A 23904-nucleotide genomic window follows, 5' to 3' on the forward strand; every position below is an offset into this window, starting at 1 on the left:
TTGTTGAGGCGGGACGCCATCATGTCCACCTTTGGTCTTTCCCAACGGTTCACAATCATGTGGAAGACTTCCCGATGAAGTCCCCACTCTCCCGGGTGGAGGTCGTGCTGAGGAAGTCTGCTTCCCAGTTGTCCACTCCCGGAATGAACACTGCTGACAGTGCTATCACATGATTTTCCGCCCAGCGAAGAATCCTTGCAGTTTCTGCCATTGCCCTCCTGCTTCTTGTGCCGCCCTGTCTGTTTACGTGGGCGACTGCCGTGATGTTGTCCCACTGGATCAATACCGGCTGACCTTGAAGCAGAGGTCTTGCTAAGCTTAGAGCATTGTAAATTGCTCTTAGCTCCAGTATATTTATGTGGAGAGAAGTCTCCAGACTTGATCACACTCCCTGGAAATTTTTTCCTTGTGTGACTGCTCCCCAGCCTTTCAGGCTGGCATCCGTGGTCACCAGGACCCAGTCCTGAATGCCGAATCTGTGGCCCTTTAGTAGATGAGCACTCTGCAGCCACCACAGAAGAGACACCCTTGTCCTTGGAGACAGGGTTATCCGCTGATGCATCTGAAGATGCGATCCGGACCATTTTTCCAGCAGATCCCACTGAAAAGTTCTTGCGTGAAATCTGCCGAATGGAATCGCTTCGTAAGAAGCCACCATTTTTCCCAGGACCCTTGTGCAATGATGCACTGACACTTTTCCTGGTTTTAGGAGGTTCCTGACTAGCTCGGATAACCCCCTGGCTTTCTCCTCCGGGAGAAACACCTTTTTCTGGACTGTGTCCAGAATCATCCCTAGGAACAGAAGACGTGTCGTCGGAGACCGCTGCGATTTTGGAATATTTAGAATTCACCCGTGCTGTCGTAGAACTACTTGAGATAGTGCTACTCCGACCTCCAACTGTTCTTTGGACCTTGCCCTTATCAGGAGATCGTCCAAGTAAGGGATAATTAAGACGCCTTTTCTTTGAAGAAGAATCATCATTTCGGCCATTACCTTGGTAAAGACCCGGGGTGCCGTGGACAATCCAAACGGCAGCGTCTGAAACGGATAGTGACAGTTTTGTACCACGAACCTGAGGTACCCTTGGTGAGAAGGGCAAATTGGGACATGGAGGTAAGCATCCTTGATGTCCAGGGACACCATATAGTCCCCTTCTTCCTGGTTCGCTATCACTGCTCTGAGTGACTCCATCTTGATTTGAACCTTTGTATGTAAGTGTTCAAATATTTCAGATTTAGAATAGGTCTCACCGAGCCGTCTGGCTTCAGTACCACAATATAGTGTGGAATAATACCCCTTTCCTTGTTGTAGGAGGGGTACTTTGATTATCACCTGCTGGGAATACAGCTTGTGAATTGTTTCCAATACTGCCTCCCTGTCGGAGGGAGACGTTGGTAAAGCAGACTTCAGGAACCTGCGAGGGGGAGACGTCTCGAATTTCCAATCTGTACCCCTGGGATACTACTTGTAGGATCCAGGGGTCCACTTGCGAGTGAGCCCACTGCGCGCTGAAACTCTTGAGACGACCCCCCACCGCACCTGAGTCCGCTTGTACGGCCCCAGCGTCATGCTGAGGACTTGGCAAAAGCGGTGGAGGGCTTCTGTTCCTGGGAATGGGCTGCCTGCTGCAGTCTTCTTCCCTTTCCTCTATCCCTGGGCAGATATGACTGGCCTTTTGCCTGCTTGCCCTTATGGGAACGAAAGGACTGAGGCTGAAAAGACGGTGTCTTTTTCTGCTGAGATGTGACTTGGGGTAAAAAAGGTGGATTTTCCAGCTGTTGCCGTGGCCACCAGGTCCGATGGACCGACCCCAAATAACTCCTCCCCTTTATACGGCAATACTTCCATGTGCCGTTTGGAATCTGCATCACCTGACCACTGTCGTGTCCATAAACATCTTCTGGCAGATATGGACATCGCACTTACTCTTGATGCCAGAGTGCAAATATCCCTCTGTGCATCTCGCATATATAGAAATGCATCCTTTAAATGCTCTATAGTCAATAAAATACTGTCCCTGTCAAGGGTATCAATATTTTCAGTCAGGGAATCCGACCAAGCCACCCCAGCGCTGCACATCCAGGCTGAGGCGATCGCTGGTCGCAGTATAACACCAGTATGTGTGTATATACTTTTTAGGATATTTTCCAGCCTCCTATCAGCTGGCTCCTTGAGGGCGGCCGTATCTGGAGACGGTAACGCCACTTGTTTTGATAAGCGTGTGAGCGCCTTATCCACCCTAAGGGGTGTTTCCCAACGCGCCCTAACTTCTGGCGGGAAAGGGTATAACGCCAATAATTTTCTATCGGGGAAAACCCACGCATCATCACACACTTCATTTAATTTATCTGATTCAGGAAAAACTACAGGTAGTTTTTTCACACCCCACTTAATACCCTCTTTTGTGGTACTTGTAGTATCAGAAATATGTAACACCTCCTTCATTGCCCTTAACATGTAACGTGTGGCCCAAATGGAAAATACGTTTGTTTCTTCACCGTCGACACTGGAGTCAGTGTCCGTGTCTGTGTCGACCGACTGAGGTAAATGGGCGTTTTAAAGCCCCTGACGGTGTTTGAGACGCCTGGACAGGTACTAATTGGTTTGCCGGCCGTCTCATGTCGTCAACCGACCTTGCAGCGTGTTGACATTATCACGTAATTCCCTAAATAAGCCATCCATTCCGGTGTCGACTCCCTAGAGAGTGACATCACCATTACAGGCAATTGCTCCGCCTCCTCACCAACATCGTCCTCATACATGTCGACACACACGTACCGACACACAGCACACACACAGGGAATGCTCTGATAGAGGACAGGACCCCACTAGCCCTTTGGGGAGACAGAGGGAGAGTTTGCCAGCACACACCAAAACGCTATAATTATACAGGGACAACCTTTATATAAGTGTTTTTCCCTTATAGCATCTTAATATATATAATCATATCGCCAAATAAGTGCCCCCCCTCTCTGTTTTAACCCTGTTTCTGTAGTGCAGTGCAGGGGAGAGCCTGGGAGCCTTCCCACCAGCATTTCTGTGAGGGAAAATGGCGCTGTGCTGAGGAGAATAGGCCCCGCCCCCTTTTCGGCGGGCTTCTTCTCCCGTTTTTCTGAGACCTGGCAGGGGTTAAATACATCCATATAGCCCCAGGGGCTATATGTGATGTATCTTTTAGCCAGTATAGGTATTTCATTGCTGCCCAGGGCGCCCCCCCCAGCGCCCTGCACCCTCAGTGACCGCTGGTGTGAAGTGTGCTGACAACAATGGCGCACAGCTGCAGTGCTGTGCGCTACCTCATGAAGACTGAAAAGTCTTCTGCCGCCGGTTTCTGGACCTCTTCACTCTTCGGCATCTGCAAGGGGGTCGGCGGCGCGGCTCTGGGACCGGACTCCATGGCTGGGCCTGTGTTCGATCCCTCTGGAGCTAATGGTGTCCAGTAGCCTAAGAAGCCAATCCATCCTGCACGCAGGTGAGTTCACTTCTTCTCCCCTAAGTCCCTCGTAGCAGTGAGCCTGTTGCCAGCAGGACTCACTGAAAATAAAAAACCTAACAAAACTTTTACTCTAAGCAGCTCTTTAGGAGAGCCACCTAGATTGCACCCTTCTCGGCCGGGCACAAAAATCTAACTGAGGCTTGGAGGAGGGTCATAGGGGGAGGAGCCAGTGCACACCACCTGATCCTAAAGCTTTTACTTTTGTGCCCTGTCTCCTGCGGAGCCGCTAATCCCCATGGTCCTGACGGAGTCCCCAGCATCCACTTAGGACGTCAGAGAAATGTCAGTTATATGGTCATAATCATGTTCACCATCTCTGTAGGAACTTTTAATAAACCATTTCAGACCGTAGTTTTGTGCAAGCAAAATATACTATGGATACATGAATGATCAAACAAACAAACACATTACTAAAATAATTGCCTATATCAGGGGTGGATATTAATGAAAACATGAATAATATGATTTTTCCCCCCTATTTATGGACATAGATGGTTTATTAAGGCTTAGATTTTAAAACATTCCATATATGCAGTCACAGCGCATTGACAACGCTAACACTGCATGTATACAATTGGAAAGTGGAAAAGAGTACACGGCAATAAATACAATAATGTCTATGATCCCTCACCAGCAGAACGTTGCAAAGACAGCATGCTAAGAACAGCAAACGTTAGAGTTTGTGACGCATTTTACTTTAACATTAACTTGCTAAGCAGCAATTACGAGGTTAGAGAGTATAAAACATACCAAAAAACTATAAAACATGAATAAACCACAAAAGCAACTACATTTTTATAAGAAACTCACCACAAACTTGTCGTCCCTTTTCTTTCTGTAGCCATAAGAATTTTTCCTAGAATGCAAGAAGATAACTTGTTATTCATTACAAGAATGTGAACATAATAATACATGCCATACAGAACAGTATAAGAGCTACTCATATTTTATTTCTACTGGACACTGGTTCAACATAATAATCATGCACTTGATTCCATTAACCCCGATTATTATGGGCTCAAACTCACCTCCCTCTCCCAAGACCAGGGGAGGTTTCAATAGTGGTAGGTTCCACTCGGCCAGTACCGACATCCCTCTTGACAAAACTTGCCGTATTAGGCATTCTTGTTCTAGTTTGTCCTGGCTGCCGTACTTGTGGCCCACGCACACCATTGATTAATCTATCAGTAGTAAAGTTGAAGATAGTTGGACCATCAAGAAGTGCAGGACCTCTATCTGTACTAGGTATTGTATGCCGAAGATGAGACTTGCCAGGATTCCTAAAAAATGATTAATAGTGACAAATTAAAATAAGACATTCTATTTAAAAAGTTTAATTTTATTACCACTAACATGAAAATATTTAATAAAACAATCCGTCCACTATAAAAGCAATAATTATGGGACACACCAAGTTACTCACTGGCTTCTATTCTACTGATAAAAAGGACAACACCAAAAACCAAACTCAACAATATGAATCAAGTTTAAACCCTCTAGTGCAGTGATTTTCAACCTTTTTTTACTTGCTGCACACCGAACAATATTTTAAAATTGACAAGGCACACCATCAGTTCCCCACAGGAAGAAAAGAAAAAAAAAACAAACAAACACATTGGCGCACTCAGGAAAAAAAAAAAAAAACACACATACATTGGCCTACACAGAAAAAAAACACATTGCTCCCCACATAAATCATGTTGCTCCCTACATAAATCCTATTGCTCCACACATAAATCACATTTCTCCCCACATAAATCCTATTGCTCCCCACATAAATTATTCACATTGTTCCCCCCATAAATCCTTATCCTCCTCACATAAATCCTATTGAAATCCTATTGTTCCCCACAGGAGAAATAAAATAACAAATATTATTATCAGCTGTCCTCCTCCCTGTCCTTCAGTGGCGGAGGTTGTTCATAGTGGAGTTCTGAGAATACTGAGCAGCAGGCGGTCGGGCAGGTGTGGATGTGGGTTGGCAAGGAAAGCGGTGTATGCAGGCGGGAACTAGAAGATGTGTATGCAGGCAGGTGGGCTGGCTGGGTGGTGAGACGCGGCGGCCGTGACCTATGAGATCACACCATTTTCAAGGCAAAGGTCACGGCTGGAGCACGACTGATCCTCTAAGAAGAGCCTGGGCCAACAGTTCACTCTGAAGGTGCAGGAAGCTACTGTGGCTCCGCGGCACACCTTGCAACTGGTCGCAGCATACTAGTGTACCATGGCACACTGGTTGAAAAAGCCTGCTCTAGTTTATCATTTGTCAATTTCTTGCCAAAATTGCTCACATAAGAGAACCAGTCACCGCTACCTCAGTCAGTGAAACTGTGGAGGGGTGAACTTCGCTGCAACTGATAACAACCAGTCTAAGATGGTCTCTGGCAAAGAAACATGAACAAGATATAGCAGCTGTAGCCACAGCATGTCACAGTAGAAAAACACATCAGAATATTTAAAATATAACATTAATTGCTACACTCTGTGACAATGCTGGACAAATCCGGTTTTGCTTTGTGAGATTAACAATTCTGTAAAGATAACCAAAGACTGGTGCACAATATTTGCTTTGTGTAGGAGAGACAATCGGGGAGACAGACAAGCATGTAATCTGCTTTGAGGTAGCGCACAGGCTACAGTGTTATCCCTTTCAATAAGGAGCACAACAAAAAAATTTTTTTTTGGGGGGGGGGGGGGGGGGGCACAGGCTGACAGATAAAGAGTTTTTTTTGGTTAAGAGTCCTGCAATTGGGTGTGGTAAAAAAATTAGATTTTAAACCAACCGGTACATCTTTTTCTCCTAGTCCGTAGAGGATGCTGGGGACTCCGTAAGGACCATGGGGTATAGACGGGCTCCGCAGGAGACATGGGCACTCTAAAGACTTTAGAATGGGTGTGCACTGGCTCCTCCCTCTATGCCCCTCCTCCAGACCTCAGTTAGATAAACTGTGCCCAGAGGAGACGGACTGTACGAGGAAAGGATTTTTGTTAATCTAAGGGCAAGATTCATACCAGCCCACACCATCCACACCGTATAACCTGGAATATACGCAACCAGTTAACAGTATGAACAAAACAGCATCAGCCAAAGACTGATCTTAACTGTAACATAACCCTTATGTAAGCAACAACTATTTACAAGCCTTGCAGAAATATGTCCGCACTGGGACGGGCGCCCAGCATCCTCTACGGACTAGGAGAAAAAGATTTACTGGTAGGTTTAAAATCTTATTTTCTCTTACGTCCTAGAGGATGCTGGGGACTCCGTAAAGACCATGGGGATTATACCAAAGCTCCAAACCGGGCGGGAGAGTGCGGATGACTCTGCACCGATTGAGCAAACATGAGGTCCTCATCAGGCAGGGTATCAAACTTGTAGAATTTTGCAAAGGTGTTTGAACCCGGCCAAGTAGCTGCTCGGCAAAGCTGTAACACCGAGACGCCTCGGGCAGCCGCCCAAGAAGAGCCCACCTTCCTAGTGGAATGGGCCTTTACCGAATTTGGTCTTCCTTGTGTGACTGCTCCCCATCCCCGGAAGCTCGCGTCCGTGGTCACCAGAACCCAGTCCTGAATGCCGAACCTGCGACCCTCTAGAAAGTGAGCACTCTGCAGCCACCACAGGAGAGACACCCTGGCCCTGGGGGACAGGCTTATTTTCTGATGAATTTGAAGATGGGACCCAGACCACTTGTCCAGAAGGTCCCACTGAAATGTCCTCGCATGAAACCTACCGAAGGGGATCGCCTCGTAGGCTGCCACCATTTTTCCCATTACTCGAGTGCATTGATGAACTGACACTTTGTTCGGTTTTAACAGGTCTCTGACCATGTTCTGGAGTTCCTGGGCTTTTTCCATCGGGAGAAAAAATAAGATTTTACTCACCGGTAAATCTATTTCTCGTAGTCCGTAGTGGATGCTGGGAACTCCGTAAGGACCATGGGGAATAGACGGGCTCCGCAGGAGACTGGGCACTCTAAAAGAAAGATTAGGTACTATCTGGTGTGCACTGGCTCCTCCCACTATGACCCTCCTCCAGACCTCAGTTAGGATACTGTGCCCGGAAGAGCTGACACAATAAGGAAGAATTTTGAATCCCGGGCAAGACTCATACCAGCCACACCAATCACACCGTATAACTCGTGATACTACACCCAGTTAACAGTATGAAATATAACTGAGCCTCTCAACAGATGGCTCAACAATAACCCTTAGTTAGGCAATAACTACATACAAGTATTGCAGACAATCCGCACTTGGGATGGGCGCCCAGCATCCACTACGGACTACGAGAAATAGATTTACCGGTGAGTAAAATCTTATTTTCTCTGACGTCCTAGTGGATGCTGGGAACTCCGTAAGGACCATGGGGATTATACCAAAGCTCCCAAACGGGCGGGAGAGTGCGGATGACTCTGCAGCACCGAAAGAGAGAACTCAAGGTCCTCCTCAGCCAGGGTATCAATTTTGTAGAATTTAGCAAACGTGTTTGCCCCTGACCAAGTTGCAGCTCGGCAAAATTGTAAAGCCGAGACCCCTCGGGCAGCCGCCCAAGATGAGCCCACTTTCCTCGTGGAATGGGCTTTTACTGATTTAGGATGCGGCAATCCAGCCGCAGAAAGCTCCAGCTGAATTGTGCTACAAATTCAGCGAGCAATAGTCTGCTTAGAAGCAGGAGCACCTATTTTGTTGGGTGCCTACAGGATAAAAAGCGAGTCAGTTTTCCTGACTCCAGCCGTCCTGGAAATATACATTTTTAAGGCCCTGACTACGTCCAGTAACTTGGAATCTTCCAAGTCCCTAGTAGCTGCAGGCACTACAATAGGTTGGTTCAAGTGAAAAGCTGATACCACCTTAGGGAGAAACTGGGGACGAGTCCTCAATTCTGCCCTATCCATATGGAAAATCAGATAAGGGCTTTTACATGACAAAGCCGCCAATTCTGACACACGCCTGGCCGAAGCCAAGGCCAATAACATGACCACTTTCCACGTGAGATATTTCAAATCCACAGTTTTAAGTGGCTCAAACCAATGTGATTTTAAGAAACTCAACACCACGTTGAGATCCCAAGGTGCCACAGGAGGCACAAAAGGGGGCTGAATATGTAGCACTCCCTTTACAAATGTCTGAACTCCAGGCAGTGAAGCCAGTTCTTTCTGGAAGAAAATCGACAGAGCCGAAATCTGGACCTGAATGGAACCCAATTTTAGGCCCATAGTCACCCCTGACTGTAGGAAGTGCAGAAAACGACCCAGCTGAAATTCCTCTGTCTTCCTGGCCTCACACCACGCAACATATTTTCGCCAAATACGGTGATAATGGTTTGCGGTTACTTCTTTCCTGGCTTTTATCAGCGTAGGAATGACTTCTTCCAGAATGCCCTTTTCCTTTAGGATCCGGAATTCAACCGCCATGCCGTCAAACGCAGCTGCGGTAAGTCTTGGAACAGACAGGGCCCCTGCTGTAGCAGATCCTGTCTGAGCGGTAGAGGCCATGGGTCCTCTGATATCATTTCTTGAAGTTCTGGGTACCAAGCTCTTCTTGGCCCATCCGGAACCACGAGTATCGTTCTTACTCCTCGTTTTCTTATTATTCTCAGTACCTTTGGTATGAGAGGCAGAGGAGGGAATACATAAACCGACTCGTACACCCACGGTGTCACTAGAGCGTTCACAGCTATTGCCTGAGGGTCCCTTGACCTGGCGCAATATCTAGTTTTTTGTTTAGGCGGGACGCCATCATGTCCACCTGTGGCCTTTCCCAACGGCTTACCAACAGTTGGAAGACTTCTGGATGAAGTCCCCACTCTCCCGAGTGTCGGTCGTGTCTGCTGAGGAAGTCTGCTTCCCAGTTGTCCACTCCAGGAATGAACACTGCTGACAGTGCTAAGACGTGATTTTCCGCCCATCGGAGAATCCTTGTGGCTTCTGCCATCGCCATCCTGCTTCTTGTGCCGCCCTGTCGGTTTACATGGGCGACTGCCGTGATGTTGTCTGATTGGATCAGTACCGGCTGGTTTTGAAGCAGAGGTCTTGCCAGACTTAGGGCATTGTAAATGGCCCTCAGTTCCAGAATATTTATGTGTAGGGACGACTCCTGACTTGACCAAAGTCCTTGGAAATTTCTTCCCTGTGTGACTGCCCCCCAGCCTCGAAGGCTGGCATCCGTGGTTACCAGGACCCAGTCCTGTATGCCGAATCTGCGGCCCTCTTGAAGATGAGCACTCTGCAGCCACCACAGTAGAGATACCCTGGTCCTTGGAGACAGGGTTATCAGCCGATGCATCTGAAGATGCGATCCCGACCACTTGTCCAAGAGGTCCCACTGAAAGGTTCTTGCATGGAACCTGCCGAATGGAATTTTGCTTCGTAAGAAGCTACCATTTTTCCCAGGACTCGTGTGCAGTGATGCACCGATACCTGTTTTGGTTTCAGGAGGTCTCTGACTAGAGATGACAGCTCCTTGGCTTTCTCCTGCGGGAGAAACACTTTTTTCTGTTGTGTGTCCAGAACCATCCCCAGGAACAGTAGGCGTGTGGTAGGAACCAGCTGTGACTTTGGAATGTATAGAATCCATCCGTGCTGTTGAAGCACTTCCCGAGATAGTGCTACTCCGACCAACAACTGCTCCTTGGACCTCGCCTTTATAAGGAGATCGTCCAAGTACGGGATAATTAAAACTCCCTTTTTTCGAAGGAGTATCATCATTTCTGCCATTACCTTGGTAAAGACCCTCGGTGCCGTAGACAGTCCAAACGGCAGTGTTTGGAATTGGTAATGGCAATCCTGTACCACAAATCTGAGGTACTCCTGGTGAGGATGGTAAATGGGGACATGTAGGTAAGCATCCTTGATGTCCACGGATACCATGTAATCCCCCTCCTCCAGGCTTGCAATAACCGCCCTGAGCGATTCCATCTTGAACTTGAATTTTTTTATGTATGTGTTCAAGGATTTCAAATTTAAAATGGGTCTCACCGAACCGTCCGGTTTCGGTACCACAAACAGTGTGGAATAGTAACCCCGTCCTTGTTGAAGTAGGGGCACCTTGACTATCACCTGCTGGGAATACACCTTGTGAATTGCCTCTAGCACAGCCTCCCTGCCTGAGGGAGTTGTCGGCAAGGCAGATTTGAGGAAACGGCGGGGGGGAGACGCCTCGAATTCCAGCTTGTACCCCTGAGATACTACTTGAAGGATCCAGGGATCCACCTGTGAGCGAGCCCACTGATCGCTGAAATTTTTCAGGCGGCCCCCCACCGTACCTGGCTACGCCTGTGGAGCCCCCGCGTCATGCGGTGGACTCAGAGGAAGCGGGGGAAGAATTTGGATTCTGGGAACTGGCTGACTGGTGCAGCTTTTTCCCTCTTCCCTCGTCTCTGTGCAGAAAGGAAGCGCCTTTGACCCGCTTGCTTTTCTGAAGCCGAAAGGACTGTACCTGATAATACAGTGCTTTCTTAGGCTGTGAAGAAACCTGAGGCAAAAATTTTTCTTCCCAGCTGTTGCTGTGGATACGAGGTCCCAGAGACCATCCCCAAACAATTCCTCACCCTTATAAGGCTCTATGTGCCTTTTAAAGTCAGCATCACCTGTCCAGTGTCGGGTCTCTAATACCCTCCTGACAGAATAGACATTGCATTAATTCTGGATGCCAGCCGGCAAAATATCCCTCTGTGCATCCCTCATATATAAGACGACGTCTTATGTTCGCAAAATAGTATCCCTGTTTGACAGGGTTACAGACCACGCTGCAGCAGCACTATCTGCAGGTCTCAGTCTAGTACCTGAGTGTGTAAATACAGACTTCAGGATAGCCTCCTGCTTTTTATCAGCAGGTACCTTCAAAGTGGCCGTATCCTAAGACGGCAGTGCCACCTTTTTTGACAAACGTGTGAGCGCCTTATCCACCCTAGGGGATATCTCCCAGCGTAACTTATCCTCTGGCGGGAAAGGGTACGCCATCAGTAACTTTTTAGAAATTACCAGTTTCTTATCGGGGGAACCCACGCTTTTTCACACTTCATTCACTCATTTGATGGGGGAACAAAACACTGCCTGCTTTTTCTCCCCAAACATAAAACCCTTTTTTAGTGGTACTTGGGTTAATGTCAGAAATGTGTAACACATTTTTTATTGCCGGGATCATGTAACGGATGTTCCTAGTGGATTGTGTATATGTCTCAACCTCGTCGACACTGGAGTCAGACTCCGTGTCGACATCTGTGTCTGCCATCTGAGGGAGCGGGCGTTTTTGAGCCCCTGATGGCCTTTGAGACGCCTGGGCAGGCGCGGGCTGAGAAGCCGGCTGTCCCATAGCTGTTACGTCATCCAGCCTTTTATGTAAGGAGTTGACACTGTCGGTTTATACCTTCCACCTATCCATCCACTCTGGTGTCGGCCCCACAGGGGGCGACATCACATTTATCGGCATCTGCTCTGCCATCACATAAGCCTCCTCATCAAACGTGTCGACACAGCCGTACCGACACACCGCACACACACACAGGGAATGCTCTGACTGAGGACAGGACCCCACACAGCCCTTTGGGGAGACAGAGAGAGAGTATGCCAGCACACACCAGAGCGCTATATAATTTTGGGATTAACACTATGGGGTATATGCAATTGCGGTCGAATTCCCGAAATTGTCGAATTTCGGGTCATTTTCGACCAAAAAAAAAAAATCGCCTATGCAATTCAGTGCTTTCCGACCAAAAAACGGACTTTCAAAATTCGACTTTTTGAAATTCGAATTTTTGCAAATTCGACTTTTCTGCAATGATACAAGTGCTGCAATTCGACCAAAGCATATTCAATTCAAGTTTGGAAATTCGACAGCAGGGCTTTTAGACAGCAAATTCGTCATTTTCAATCCGCCACACTTTGGAGGGTGAAAACAAATAAAAAAAATTTAAACATGTTTTTTTTGGTGTTTTTTTTTTTGGGAATAGCAGATCTATTTATATTAGAAGGGATTAGGTACTTTTTTTTTTTTTTGGGAGGCACAAATATTATTTATATATTTTTTAAAATATTATTATTTTTTTTTTTTTTATGCTGGAACGGTAAAATCTAAAAAAAAAATGGCGTGGGGTCCCCCCTCCAAAGCATAACCAGCCTCGGGCTCATTGAGCTGGTCCTGGTTCTAAAAATGCGGGGGAAAAATTGACAGGGGATCCCCCGTATTTTTAAAACCAGCACCGGGCTCTGCGCCTGGTGCTGGTGCCAAAAATACGGGGGACAAAAAGAGTAGGGGTCCCCCGTATTTTTAACACCAGCATCGGGCTCCACTAGCTGGACAGATAATGCCACAGCCGGGGGTCACTTTTATGCCGTGCCCTGCGGCCGTGGCATTAAATATCCAACTAGTCACCCCTGGCCGGGGTACCCTGGGGGAGTGGGGACCCCTTCAATCAAGGGGTCCCCCCCCAGCCACCCAAGGGCCAGGGGTGAAGCCCGAGGCTGTCCCCCCCCATCCAATGGGCTGCGGATGGGGGGGCTGATAGCCTTTTGTGATAATAAAAAGATATTGTTTTTTCCAGTAGTACTACAAGTCCCAGCAAGCCTCCCCCGCAAGCTGGTACTTGGAGAACCACAAGTACCAGCATGCGGGAGAAAAACGGGCCCGCTGGTACCTGTAGTACTACTGGGAAAAAAATACCCAAATAAAAACAGGACACACACACCGTCGACAGTAAAACTTTATTTCATACGTCGACACACACATACTTACCTATGTTCACACGCCGACATCGGTCCTCTTCTCCATGTAGAATCCACGGATACCTGAAAAGAAAAGTTCAATATACTCACCTCAGCCATGGTCCAGAGATACATCCACGTACTTGGCAACAAAACAAACCGCAAATACCCGACCACCGGACTGAAAGGGGTCCCATGCTGACACATGGGACACCTTTCCACGAATGAGACCTGTCAGTGACAGCTGTCACAGACAGGTCTCTAAGCCAATCAGGAAGCGCAACTTCGTTGCGCTCACCTGATTGGCTGAGCGCTGTCTGTACTGTGACAGCGCATCGCACAGCTCCCTCCATTATATTCAATGGTGGGAACTTAGCGGCTAGCGGTAAGGTCACCCGCCGGTCAGCGGCTGACCGGCGGGTGACCCCACCGCTACCCGCAAAGTTCCCACCATTGAAAGTAATGGAGCGGCTTTGCGAGGCGCTGTCACAGTACAGACAGCGCTCAGCCAATCAGGTGAGCGCCACGGCAGTAGCGCTTCCTGATTGGCTGAAGGGACATCAGTGACAGGAGTCACGTGATGTCCCGGCATTCGGGGAAAGGGGTCTAATGTGAAAGCATTGGACCCCTTTCATTAGTCCGCTGGATCGGTGTTCGTTTTTTTTTTTTGCCAAGTACGTGGATTATCTCTCTGGACCTGGATGTACCTCTGGACGCTGGAAGGTGAGTATAATTTTTTTACAGGTACCTCGGATCGTCGGAGACCGTGGCAGTCGGCGTGTCAACATAGGTAAGTATGTGTGTGTCGGTAGTGTGTAATAAAGTTTTACTGTCAAGGTGTCTGTGTCCTGTTTTTATTTGGGTATTTTTTCCCCAGTAGTACTACAGGTACCAGCGGGCCCGTTTTACTCCCGCATGCTGGTACTTGTGGTTCTCCAAGTACCAGCTTGCGGGGGAGGCTTGCTAGGACTTGTAGTACTACTGGAAAAAACAATATCTTTTTATTATCACAAAAGGCTATCAGCCCTCCCATCCGCAGCCCATTGGATGGGGGGGGACAGCCTCGGGCTTCACCCCTGGCCCTTGGGTGGCTGGGGGGGGGGGGACCCCTTGATTGAAGGGGTCCCCACTCCCCCAGGGTACCCCGGCCAGGGGTGACTAGTTGGATATTTGATGCCACGGCCGCAGGGCACGGCATAAAAGTGACCCCCGGCTGTGGCATTATCTGTCCAGCTAGTGGAGCCCGATGCTGGTGTTAAAAATACGGGGGACCCCTACTCTTTTTGTCCACCGTATTTTTGGCACCAGCATCAGGCGCAGAGCCCGGTGCTGGTTTTAAAAATACGGGGGATCCCTGGCCAATTTTCCCCCGGATTTTTAGAACCAGGACCAGCTCGATGAGCCCGAGGCTGGTTATGCTTTGGAGGGGGGACCCCACGCCATTTTTTTTTCCGGGTTTTTCCCGTTTTTTCCCGTTTTTTTAAAATCGCGGTAAAATCCGCCAAATCGGCCGATTTTCGCCCGCGATTCTGGCGAATCCGTTTTTCATTGAATATGGTGAATTCCGGAAGCCACCTTCCGGAATTCAGCTGGCGAATTTGGTCGAATTAAAAAACGGCGAAAATTGCCGCGAATTCGACCGCAATTGCATATACCCCTATATTGAGTGAATTTTTCACAATAGCTGCTTGTATATACAATATTGCGCCTACATTTTGTGCCCCCCCCCCTCTCTTTTTAACCCTTTGAGCCTGAAAACTACAGGGGAGAGCCCGGGGAGCTGTCTTCCAGCTGCACTGTGAAGAGAAAATGGCGCCAGTGTGCTGAAGGAGAAGCCCCGCCCCTTTTTCAACTGACTTTCTCTCGCTTTTTCTGGAATACTGGCAGGGGTAATTTTACATCTATATAGCCTCTAGGACTATATATGATGTAGATTTGCCAGCCAAGGTGTCATATATTGCCCTCAGGGCGCCCCCCCCAGCGCCCTGCACCCTCAGTGACCGGAGTGTGAAGTGTGCATGAGGAGCAATGGCACACAGCTGCAGTGCTGTGCGCTACCTTGGTGAAGACCGAAGTCTTCTGCCGCCGATTTTCCGGACCTCTTCTTGCTTCTGGCTCTGTAAGGGGGACGGCGGCGCGGCTCCGGGAACGAACACCAAGGCCAGTTCCATGCGGTCGATCCCTCTGGAGCTAATGGTGTCCAGTAGCCTAAGAAGCCCAAGCTAGCTGCAAGCAGGTAGGTTCGCTTCTCCTCCCCTTAGTCCCTCGATGCAGTGAGCCTGTTGCCAGCAGGTCTCACTGTAAAATAAAAAACCTAAAATAAACTTTCTTTCTAGGAGCTCAGGAGAGCCCCTAGTGTGCATCCAGCTCGGCCGGGCACAGAAATCTAACTGAGGTCTGGAGGAGGGTCATAGTGGGAGGAGCCAGTGCACACCAGATAGTACCTAATCTTTCTTTTAGAGTGCCCAGTCTCCTGCGGTGCCCGTCTATTCCCCATGGTCCTTACGGAGTTCCCAGCATCCACTAGGACGTCAGAGAAACCCTCTTTTGTTCCGTGTCCAGAATCATGCCTAAGAACGATAGCAGAGTCGTTGGAACCAACTGTGACTTTGGTAGATTTAGAATCCAGCCATGCTGCTGGAGTACTCTCAGGGAGAGCGACACGCTTTTCAGCAACTGATCTCTCGATCTCGCTTTTATCAGGAGATCGTCCAAGTACGGGATAATTGTGACTCCCTGCCTGCGCAGGAGCACCATCATTTCCGTCATTACCTTGGTGAAAATCCTCGGGGCCGTGAAAAACACAAACGGCAACGTCTGAAACTGGTAATGACAGCCCTGTACAGCGAATCTCAGGTACGCCTGATGAGGGGGGATATATGGGGACATGAAAGTATGCATCCTTTATGTCTAGTGACACCATAAAATCCCCCCCTTCCAGGCTGGAGATAACTGCCCGTAGCGATTCCATCTTGAATTTGAACTTTTGCAAGTACAGGTATAGGGATTTTAGATTTAGAATGGGTTGACCGAGCCATCCGGTTTTGGAACCACAAACAGGGTTGAATAGTACCCCTTCCCCTGTTGAACTAGGGGGACCGTGACAATCACTTGCTGTTGACACAGCTTTTGAATTGCAGCTAAAACTATCTCCCTTTCTGGGGGAGAAGCTGGTAAAGCAGATTTGAAAAATCGTCGCGGAGGCACCTCTTTGTATTCCAGCTTGTAGCCTTGGGATACAATTTCCATCGCCCAAGGATCTACGTCTGACTGAACCCAGACGTGGCTGAAGAGTCGAAGAAGTGCCCCCACCGGTGCGGACTCCCTCAGTGGAGCCTCAGTGTCATGCGGTGGATTTAGTAGAAGCCGGGGAGGACTTCTGCTCCTGGGAACTAGCCGTGGCAGGCATTCTTTTCCCTTTAATTTAAAAACTGGTGGTAAGGACCATGCGCCTAAAGCTGCCCCTGTCCCAATAGGTAAAAAAGTGTCACCCACACTTTAAAACAAACTAGACAAAAAATGTTACCAGAAGGGTCTGGGCGCTTGATTCGAATATTCGTATTCACCAGGAATATGGCTCTTAAACAAAGATAACAAAAAATACAAACATAGCGTATAACTGTGATATTGAGTGGAATAATAAGATGGTGTGGTCGGACTCGTACCCCAAGGTGGATAAAATGCACTTTGAACAATCCAACCGCTGATGTGAACGATCCCACACTCTATTCTTAGTTCTCCCAACAATTCAGGTTCTTCCCGATACACTCACCGATGGTACATGTGGGAGTAAAATTCTGAATAGTATATTACTGTATATCAGATGTGAAAACACAGATAAGGGTATCAAATGGACTCACACCATAAATTGGATGTATAATAGGCATATAAGAAAAAGCCACTCCAGGTGTGTGCGTGGGTCCCTGATGTAATTGGACTTCTTGTCTTTACTCTCCTGATAGTCAGGTTCCTCCCCAATCCATTCACAATAGATATATGTGAAAAGAAGGCTCCAAGACACGCATAATCTGTGATGGAACGCAAAAATGTCCGCTGGTGAATGTGCCTAGCAGGATGTGATTTTTTTCCTAGCCGGAAGTGGACGTAAGGGCGGAGAGTACCAAGGACGGAAATGGCAACGACCTCTTTCCGCCGGATGTGATGTCGCGTCTGTCCGGTTAACTTACGCCGGAAGTGTGGCGCACGCGGAGGCAACGTAAATACAGGAAAATACGGTGACCTACTTCCGCCGGATGTGGCGGGTGATGGGACGGCCTGTTACTACACTTCCGTCCACCGGATATTACCATTCATTAGACGGACTCTTATGTACACCTGTCCATCGATAACATGGAACAGGAAAAACCCAAAATGGATATATGGGGAACGGACGCTGATGATTTTTACATGGATAGGATTAGGGATCTAGAGGAATAGTTGGTCTATGTCTGGTATTAGGCTTTTATTTAGGTTTTATTGTTTGGTATAAATACCACTCACCTTGCAGTTACCTCCTACACCTTGAAAAAGATAACAGAAGGTTATCGAAACGCGTTGGTGGAGGTTCTGGGCGGTGATTGCAACTACTTACCTGCTGGTTTGGCGACGAATCCTGGGGACGCCTGGTGATCATCTGAAAACTTGCTTTTTGTCCATTTTACATCTATTGGATGGTGAGAGTCCATTTTCTGCCCATGTTTTAATGTTTAATTAGTTTTAATAAATGGTTTTACACTATTTGGAGCCTTCTTTTCACATATATCTTTTGTGAATGGATTGGGGAGGAACCTGACTATCAGGAGAGTAAAGACAAGAAGTCCAATTACATCAGGGACCCACGCACACACCTGGAGTGGCTTTTTCTTATATGCCTATTATACATCCAATTTATGGTGAGAGTCCATTTGATACCCTTATCTGTGTTTTCACATCTGATATACAGTAATACACTATTCAGAATTTTACTCCCACATGTACCATCGGTGAGTGTATCGGGAAGAACCTGAATTGTTGGGAGAACTAAGAATAGAGTGTGGGATCGTTCACATCAGCGGTTGGATTGTTCAAAGTGCATTTTATCCACCTTGGGGTACGAGTCCGACCACACCATCTTATTATTCCACTCAATATCAGTGTTATACGCTATGTTTGTATTTTTTGTTATCTTTGTTTAAGAGCCATATTCCTGGTGAATACGAATATTCGAATCAAGCGCCCCAGACCCTTCTGGTAACATTTTTTGTCTAATTCTTTTCCCTTTACCCTTACCTCTGGCGAGGAAGGAAGAGCCCCGACCTCTTCTGGATTTATGCGACCGAAAGGACTGCATCTGATATTGTGGTGTTTTCTTTTGCTGTGGGGGAACATAAGGCAAAAAACTAGATTTACCCGCGGTAGCTATGGAAACCAGGTCCGCGAGACCTTCCCCAAACACCACCTCACCCTTGTAAGGCAAAACTTCCATATGCCTCTTTGAGTCGGCATCACCCGTCCATTAGCGGGTCCACAGGGCTCGCCTAGCAGAAATCGCCATAGCGTTGGCTCTTGAACATAGTAGCCCAACCTCTCTCTGAGCGTCTCTCATATATAAGACTGCGTCTTTAATGTGACCTAAGGTCTATAAAATGGTATCCTTATCTAGGGTATCAATGTCAGCTGACAAGGTATCTGTCCAAGCTGCTACCGCACTACAAACCCAAGCCGATGCTATTGCCGGTCTGAGCAAAGCACCCGTATGTGAATAAATTGATTTTAAGGTAGTTTCCTGTCTGCAATCAGCAGGATCCTTGAGGGCCGCCGTGTCTGGAGACGGTAGCGCCACCTTCTTGGACAAGCGCGTTAAAGCCTTGTCCACCCTGGGCGAGGGTTCCCACCGTAACCTGTCCTGTGCGGGGAAAGGATACACCATAAGAATCCTCTTGGGAATCTGCAGTTTTTTGTCTGGAGTTTCCCAAGCTTTTTCAAATAACACGTTCAGCTCATGAGATGGGGGAACCCTTACCTCAGGTTTCTTTTCCTTAAACGTGCATACCCTCGTGTCAGGGACAGAGGGGTCATCTGTGATATGTAAAACATCTTTTATTGCAATAATCATATAATGAATACTTTTGGCCACCCTTGTGTGTAACCTCGCATCATCGTAGTCGACACTGGAGTCAGAATCCGTGTCGGTATCAGTGTCTGCTACTTGGGACAGGGGACGTTTTTGAGACCCTGAAGGGCCCTGTGACACAGTCAAAGCCATTGATTGATTCCCTGTTTTATCCCTGGACTAAGCTTTGTCCAATCTCTTATGTAATAAAACCACATTTGCATTTAAAACATTCCACATATCCAACCAATCAGGTGTGGGCGTTGCCGACGGAGACACCACAATCATCTGCTCCACCTCCTCCTTAGATGAGCCTTCCGCTTCACACATGCTGACACACCCGTACCGACACTCCCACACACTCATGGATAGATCTATATGGAGACAGTCCCCCAATAAGGCCCTTTGGAGAGACAGAGAGAGAGTATGCCAGCACACACTGGACACTGGAATAAAATCCTAGTTAGTATTCAGCGCTTTTATATATATCTATAAATACACTCACTGCGCCAATAAAATGTGCCCCCCCCCCCTCTTTTTTGCCCTCTGTAACCTTGTTCACTAGGGGAGAGTCCGGGGAGCCAGCTTATCTGCAGTGTGCTGTGGAGAAAATGGCGCTGGTTAGTGCTGGAGGACCAAGCCCCGCCGGCGGGCTTTGGTCCCGCTCAAATTATTTATACTGGCGGGGTTTCTCCTTCATATGCCAGTGTCCCTAGAGGTTTTTATTGCTGCCCAGGGCGCCCCCCCCTGTGCCCTGCACCCTTACAGTGCCCTCTGTGTGTGTCTGTGTGGGAGCAATGGCGCGCAGCGTTACCTCAGTGAAGATCTGAAGTCTTCTGCCGCCTGTGAAGTCTTCTTTTCTTCTTAATACTCACCCGGCTTCTATCTTCCGGCTCTGTGAGGAGGACGGCGGCGCGGCTCCGGGACGAACGGCGAGGGTGAGACCTGCGTTCCGACCCTCTGGAGCTAATGGTGTCCAGTAGCCTAAGTAGCAGAGCCTATCATTTAAGTAGGTCTGTTTCTCTCCCCTCAGTCCCACGATGCAGGGAGCCTGTTGCCAGCAGTGCTCAATGAAAATAAAAAACCTAACAAAAAGTATTTTACAGAACTCAGTAGAGCTCCCCTGCAGTGCACCCAGTCTCCGCTGGGCACAGGATCTAACTGAGGTCTGGAGGAGGGGCATAGAGGGAGGAGCCAGTGCACACCCATTCTAAAGTCTTTAGAGTGCCCATGTCTCCTGCGGAGCCCGTCTATACCCCATGGTCCTTACGGAGTCCCCAGCATCCTCTAGGACGTAAGAGAAATGTTGAAATTTAGCATTGTGACACGCACGATAATCGACCATGTCAGGTAGGTATACCCAACTCAAACTAACCACAGAACTTCTTTTAACATCTCAAACGCCATCTGTGGATTCCCAGTTGCATCCATTTCGCCCCCCAGACTAGGGAAGGTATGCAAAGCAGGGAGGCGCTCTCCCTAGTCTGCGACTGGATGTGTGGCGGTGCCATCCACCAATGTGCCTGTCACACTGCAAGACAGGCAACGGCACTGGCAGAGTGAACCACATCTCTACTCTCCAGCGCCACTCCTAATTTCCCGGGCCGCTCACAGCCACACTCGGGAAGCAGGCATACATAGGAAACTGGAATGGATGCGCCCCAGCAGCCCTGTCAGAGCTACCACTCAATTACATCCGGCAAGCATTTCCTCTCTTGGGAATGGATAAATGGTGCAGACAGCTACAGCTGCGAGGAGTGTGACTAGCTGCCTGCCCTCTTGATTTCCAGCAGCAAATCACCTAGCTCACGCTGCCCTTCTCTTCAATAGGACCAGGCCTGGTGTCAGGAGAGTTTCCAGTGGGACCCGGCCACTAGTCAACTGAGTATATGTGCCAGTGTCTCCCCGTGTACATGCTCCACTGTCACCCACTGTATGTCACCCCGTATGTGCCCCGCTGCGTTTCATCTAGATCCGCCCCTGCTGTGTCTGTGTGGCATAATGTGTAAACAGCATTACTGTGGGCATTATGTGTAAGGGGCACTACTACCGTGGGCATAATGTGTAAGGGGCACTACTAGTATGAGCATTGTGTGTGTAAGAGGGCGCTACTACTTTGGGCATTATGTGTAATACTACTGTGGGCATTATGTGTAAGGAGCGCTACTAGTATGAGCATTATAAGTATAAGAGGGCGCTACTACTTTGGGAATTATGTGTAATACTACTGTGGGCATTGTGAGTAAGGGACACTACTACTGTGGGCAATGTGTGTAAGGGGCATTACAACTGTGGGCATTGTTTATAGCTCTACTATGTGGTGTAATTTGAATAAGATAGTGCTACTGCATGTTGTCATTTTAAAACAAGATTTATGGTAAGAACTTACCGTTGTTAAATCTCTTTCTGCGAGGTACACGGGGCTCCACAAGGATTAACATCAGGGTGTAGAGTAGGCTCTTGATCCGAAGCACCAACAGGCTCAAAGCTTTGACTGTTACCATGATGCACAGAGCCGCCTCCTCTATAACCCCGCCTCCGTGCACAGGAGCTCAGTTTTGTTAACCAGTCCAATGCAGTAGCAGGTACCAGAGACGACAATCGTGAGTAGCCACATACACCACACACTCACTACAGGAGAGGGTGTCAGCGGCTAATGCAATATCAATCCAAAGAAGCCAAGTGCGTCAGGGTGGGCACCTTGTGGAGCCCAGTGTACCTCGCAGAAAGATTTTACAATGGTAAGTTCTTACCATAAATCTTGTTTTCTGCTGCGGGGTACACTGGGCTCCACAAGGATTAACATCGGGGATGTCCTAAAGCAGCTCCTTATGGGAGGGTACGCACTGTAGTGGGCAAGAGAACCCGGCGTCCAAAGGAAGCATCCTGGGAGGCCGAAGTATCGAAGGCATAGAACCTAATGAACATGTTTACAGAGGACCACGTAGCCGCCTTGCACAATTGTTCAAGGGTCGCACCACGGCGGGCCGCCTAAGAAGGTCAGACAGACCGAGTAGAATGGGCTTTAATGGTAGCCTGTACAATGCGTGTGCAATCACCATTCTAATCCATCTGGCCAAGTCTGCTTGTTAACAGGCCAGCCACGTTTGTGAAAACCAAACAGTACAAATAGAATTAGATTTCCGAATGGAGGAGGTTCTCTTCACATAGATACGGAGAGCCCATACCACATCCAAAGACCGCTCTTTAGATGACAACTCAGGAAAATTAAAGGCCGGAACCACAGTCTCCTGGTTAAGGTGGAAGGAAGACACCACCTTGGGTAAATAACCTGGTCACGGTGAAAAATGAGATAGGGGGACTTACAGGATAAGGCACGCAAGTCCGAGACCCTTCTAGCTGAAGAGATAGCCAGCAAAAACAAAACTTTAAGAGAAAGCCATTTAAGGTCTGCAGACGCAAGCGGTTCAAATGGAGACTCTTGCAAGGCCTCCAGAACCACCGACAGATCCCATGGGGCCACAGGTGGTACATAAGGAGGCTGAATCCGCAACACGCCCTGAGTGAAGGTATGATCATCAGGTAGGGCAGCGATCTTTCTTTGATACCAAACCGACAAGGCAGAAATGTGAACCTTTAGGGAGGCCAGACGAAGGCCTAAGTCCAGGCCCTGTTGTAGGAAGGCCAACAGTTTGGCCGTACTAAACTTGAAAACGTTATGATTATGAGACGCGCACAAACTAAAAGTAAGCATTCCAGACCCTATGGTAAATCCGAGCAGAAGCCGGCTTACGGGCCTTCAACATAGTTTGAACGACCGCCTCAGAAAAACCCATGGACCTCAAGACGGAAGCTTCAAGAGCCATGCCATCAAGCCAGACAGGCCAAGCCCTGGTAAACACAAGGGCCCTGAATGAGGAGGTCTGGTCGTTGTGGAAGTAGAAGGGGACGATCTAGCGAGAGGCCCTGTAGATCGGAGAACCAGTGCCGTCTGGGCCACGCTGGAGCGTTCAGAAGTAGGTTTCTTCCTTCTTGCTTGAACTTCCGTATTACTCTGGGCAGGAGTGACACCGGAGGGAACACGTACGGCAGCCGAAAGTGCCATAGAATTGCCAGAGCGTTCACGAACGCTGCTTGAGGATCCCTTCTCCTTGCTCCGAAGACCGGAACCTTGTGATTGTATCGAGACGCCATCAGGTCCACATCTGGAAGGCCCCACTTGTCCACGAGAAGTTGAAACACCTCTGGACGGAAGCTCCACTCCCCGGCGTGTACATCCTGATGACTGAGAAAGTCTGCTTCCCAGTTTAGGACTCCCGGAATGAACACTGCGGATATGGCCGGCAGATGGCGTTCTGCCCACTGAAGAATCCGTGATACTTCCCTCATTGCCATGCGGCTTCGAGTGCCACCTTGATGATTGATGTACGCCACCGTGGTGGCGTTGCCCGATTGTACTTGAACAGGTCTGTTCTGTATCAAATGCTGGGCTAGAGTCAGTGCATTGAACACCGCCCGCAGTTCCAGAATGTTTATCGGGAGTAGACTCCTCCTCAGTCCACCGACCCTGAAGGGAGTGTTGTTCCAACATCGCGCCCAACCTCTCAGACTGGCATCCGTCGTCAGCAGGACCCAGCTGGATATCCAGAAGGGA

At 48.4% G+C, this 23904-nt stretch overlaps 1 protein-coding gene across 4 annotated transcripts in view; it reads right to left on the reverse strand.

Annotated features, from left to right (window-relative positions):
- Nucleotides 1–23904, reverse strand: part of LARP4B (La ribonucleoprotein 4B) — a 289455-nt gene that overhangs the window by 43877 nt on the left and 221674 nt on the right. For all 4 annotated transcript variants that reach the window (XM_063921936.1, XM_063921933.1, XM_063921932.1 and 1 more), the window contains 2 exons: nt 4526–4777; nt 4308–4353 (listed from right to left, as the gene is read on the reverse strand). In XM_063921936.1, the coding sequence (XP_063778006.1) occupies nt 4308–4353; nt 4526–4777 (298 nt within the window). The remainder of the gene's footprint in view (nt 1–4307; nt 4354–4525; nt 4778–23904) is intronic.

The sequence above is a fragment of the Pseudophryne corroboree genome, chromosome 5 (assembly GCF_028390025.1).
Source record: "Pseudophryne corroboree isolate aPseCor3 chromosome 5, aPseCor3.hap2, whole genome shotgun sequence".
NCBI classification, from domain to species: domain Eukaryota; kingdom Metazoa; phylum Chordata; class Amphibia; order Anura; family Myobatrachidae; genus Pseudophryne; species Pseudophryne corroboree.